The sequence below is a fragment of the Rhinopithecus bieti genome, unplaced genomic scaffold, assembly GCF_001698545.2.
Source record: "Rhinopithecus bieti isolate Rb0 unplaced genomic scaffold, ASM169854v2 scaffold_2574, whole genome shotgun sequence".
NCBI lineage: Eukaryota > Metazoa > Chordata > Mammalia > Primates > Cercopithecidae > Rhinopithecus > Rhinopithecus bieti.
Window position 1 is genome coordinate 7,317,726 of NW_016804493.1, and position 2,282 is coordinate 7,320,007.

Here is a 2,282-nt window from a genome sequence, read left to right on the forward strand (position 1 = left end):
TAGCCTAAATCCTAAAAAGAACACATAGTAGATCTCAGTTTAGACTTTAAAAATGACATCAAATTTTAGCTCAGCTAAAGGTGTTACTATTATTACCACACTTCTAAGGTGTAAGTGGGAGCTTCCTTTTCACTTTCAACAGTATTAAATCCACAGCTTTGAATTGTTTCAAGACATTTTTTTAATGACAGGAAATGGGCAGGAGAGAAAAATCATGGTCAGGCATTTAAAGAGCTCTTATTTGACATCTAATTCAAAGATTTGCGATTTTCTTTAAAAAGCTGAATCAAAGAGTTCACATGCATAGTATAAGACTGTTATAAAAATATTTCCTTCACATTTATATAAAAATTTTTCAAAACACAAATGGCTTTTAAACCCACGAAAATATGTTAAGATAAATGAAAATTAAAATAACAAAACAACAGAATTCCTATCACATTTGCAGAACTCTAAGTCACTTGGCCCGGAATGCTGACTTTATGATTCTCTAATTTTAAAACTGTTAACAATCATTTCTATTTACGAGCAAGTCTGAGCTCATGCATGTGTACGTCCCTATTTATATATAAAATTTAATACTAACATGTTTTTGAGAAAGGGGAAAACAGATATACTTTCATATTTCTGATGGAAATATAACCTCTATGAAGAGGAATTTGACAGTAACTATGAAAATTAAAAATGTTCATATCCTTTGACCCGGCTGTTCCACTTCCAGAAGTTTATCATACAGACTTTCACATATGAGAGATACCACAGGTACATGGATACTCATTGCAGCACTTCTTGTAGTAGCAAAGAACTGGTAACAACCTGAATGTCCATTAATAGAAGATTGACTAAAATTATAGTGGACTCAAAATTGAACACTATTGCAGCCATTAAATAAATGACAACTATATAAATATTAACATGGAAAGATATCTAAAAAATATTAAGTCAATAATGTGTTGCACATAGCACCAGAGTTTTAAAATTTATAATACATGTACAGAGACATACTCATGCATGGGCACATATATGCTTATAATTAAACAGAATACTCCTAGCATACATAAGAAGCTGGTAATAACTATCTTGAAAAACAGGCCTGGGTAGTTGGGGAATGGGGGACAGAAAAGTACATCTCACTCTATATCCTTTTAAAATTTCATTCTATTTACACTTTAAAAAAAAAACAACTATTTTTTTTTTTTTTTGAGATAGAGTCTTGCTCTGTCACGCAGGCTGGAGTGCAGTGGCACGATCTTGGCTCGCCGCAACCTCGGTCTCCCAGGTTCAAGAGATTCTCATGTCTCAGCCTCCTGACTAGCTGGGATTACAGGTGTGCACCTGTAATCATGCCTGACTAATTTTTATATTTTTAGTAGTGGCAGGTTTTTGCCATGTTGACCAGGCTGGTCGCGAACTCCTGACCTCAAGTGATACACCCACCTCAGCCTCCCCAACTGCTGGGATTACAGGCATGAGCCACCGCACCCAGCCAAAGAAATTTAACTTTTAAAATACTTATTTTTAAATTTAGATATCTGACCTATGGTGTATTCCAAATCAAAGAACTCTCAAATTTTCCTTGGTCAGTAGTTAAATTCAAGATTCATAAAGTCAGCCTTCCAAGGACAAATCTTGAGGCCCAGTGAGTCCGTAACCAACACTAGTTCCAGCAGAATTAAAATCCTAAAGTCCAGTTCTAAACAGAAACATTATTTATATTACAGTAGAATTAGAGTAGTAAAACTGAGACCTCACCTGACCAGGTCTCCATGAAGCTGTAAATAAAGACTTTCTCTTCCCTCTCCAGCACATATTTCTGATGCTGGTGTCTCTACAGTGCAAAGGACGAGATGTAAGTCAGAGGAAGAGGAGGAGGAGGAAGAGGAAGAGGAAGAGGTGGTGGTGGTTGTAGTGGCAGTGGTACTGTCTGCTCCATAAAGGTAAACACAGCCTCTCTTTACATCTTCTCTTAGCCAGTCTCTTTCTCGAGAACCAAACCTACTTCTCCTATTCAAACAATTTCTGCTCCCATTGCGTTTCATATTTCTCTAAAAAATATCAAGAGAAAGAAATCGTTAGCTAGAACATCTGACTGAATTAGACATTTCAGTCCTCACCCCACCTCTCTCTACTTTATATTCCCCAACACTCTGTTCATGTATCCCCTCCTTTTGTGGAGCACTTTATAGCTGTCATGCTCATTTGTTATTAACTCAGATAACTTAATTTTCTTTACTGCTGTGTTTCCATCCATCATCTTCTTTGACCCTCTCTTTTCTTGTGTT

The 2,282-nt window shown here is 36.2% G+C and overlaps 1 protein-coding gene across 1 annotated transcript in view; it reads right to left on the minus strand.

Annotated features, from left to right (window-relative positions):
• PHLPP2 (PH domain and leucine rich repeat protein phosphatase 2) overlaps positions 1–2,041 on the minus strand; it is a 70,163-nt gene extending 68,122 nt beyond the window's left edge. The window contains exon 1 of the mRNA XM_017868788.1: positions 1,753–2,041. Coding sequence (XP_017724277.1) covers positions 1,753–2,039 — 287 coding nt within the window. The 5' untranslated portion in view covers positions 2,040–2,041. The remainder of the gene's footprint in view (positions 1–1,752) is intronic.
• Between the last annotated feature and the right edge of the window lie 241 nt (positions 2,042–2,282).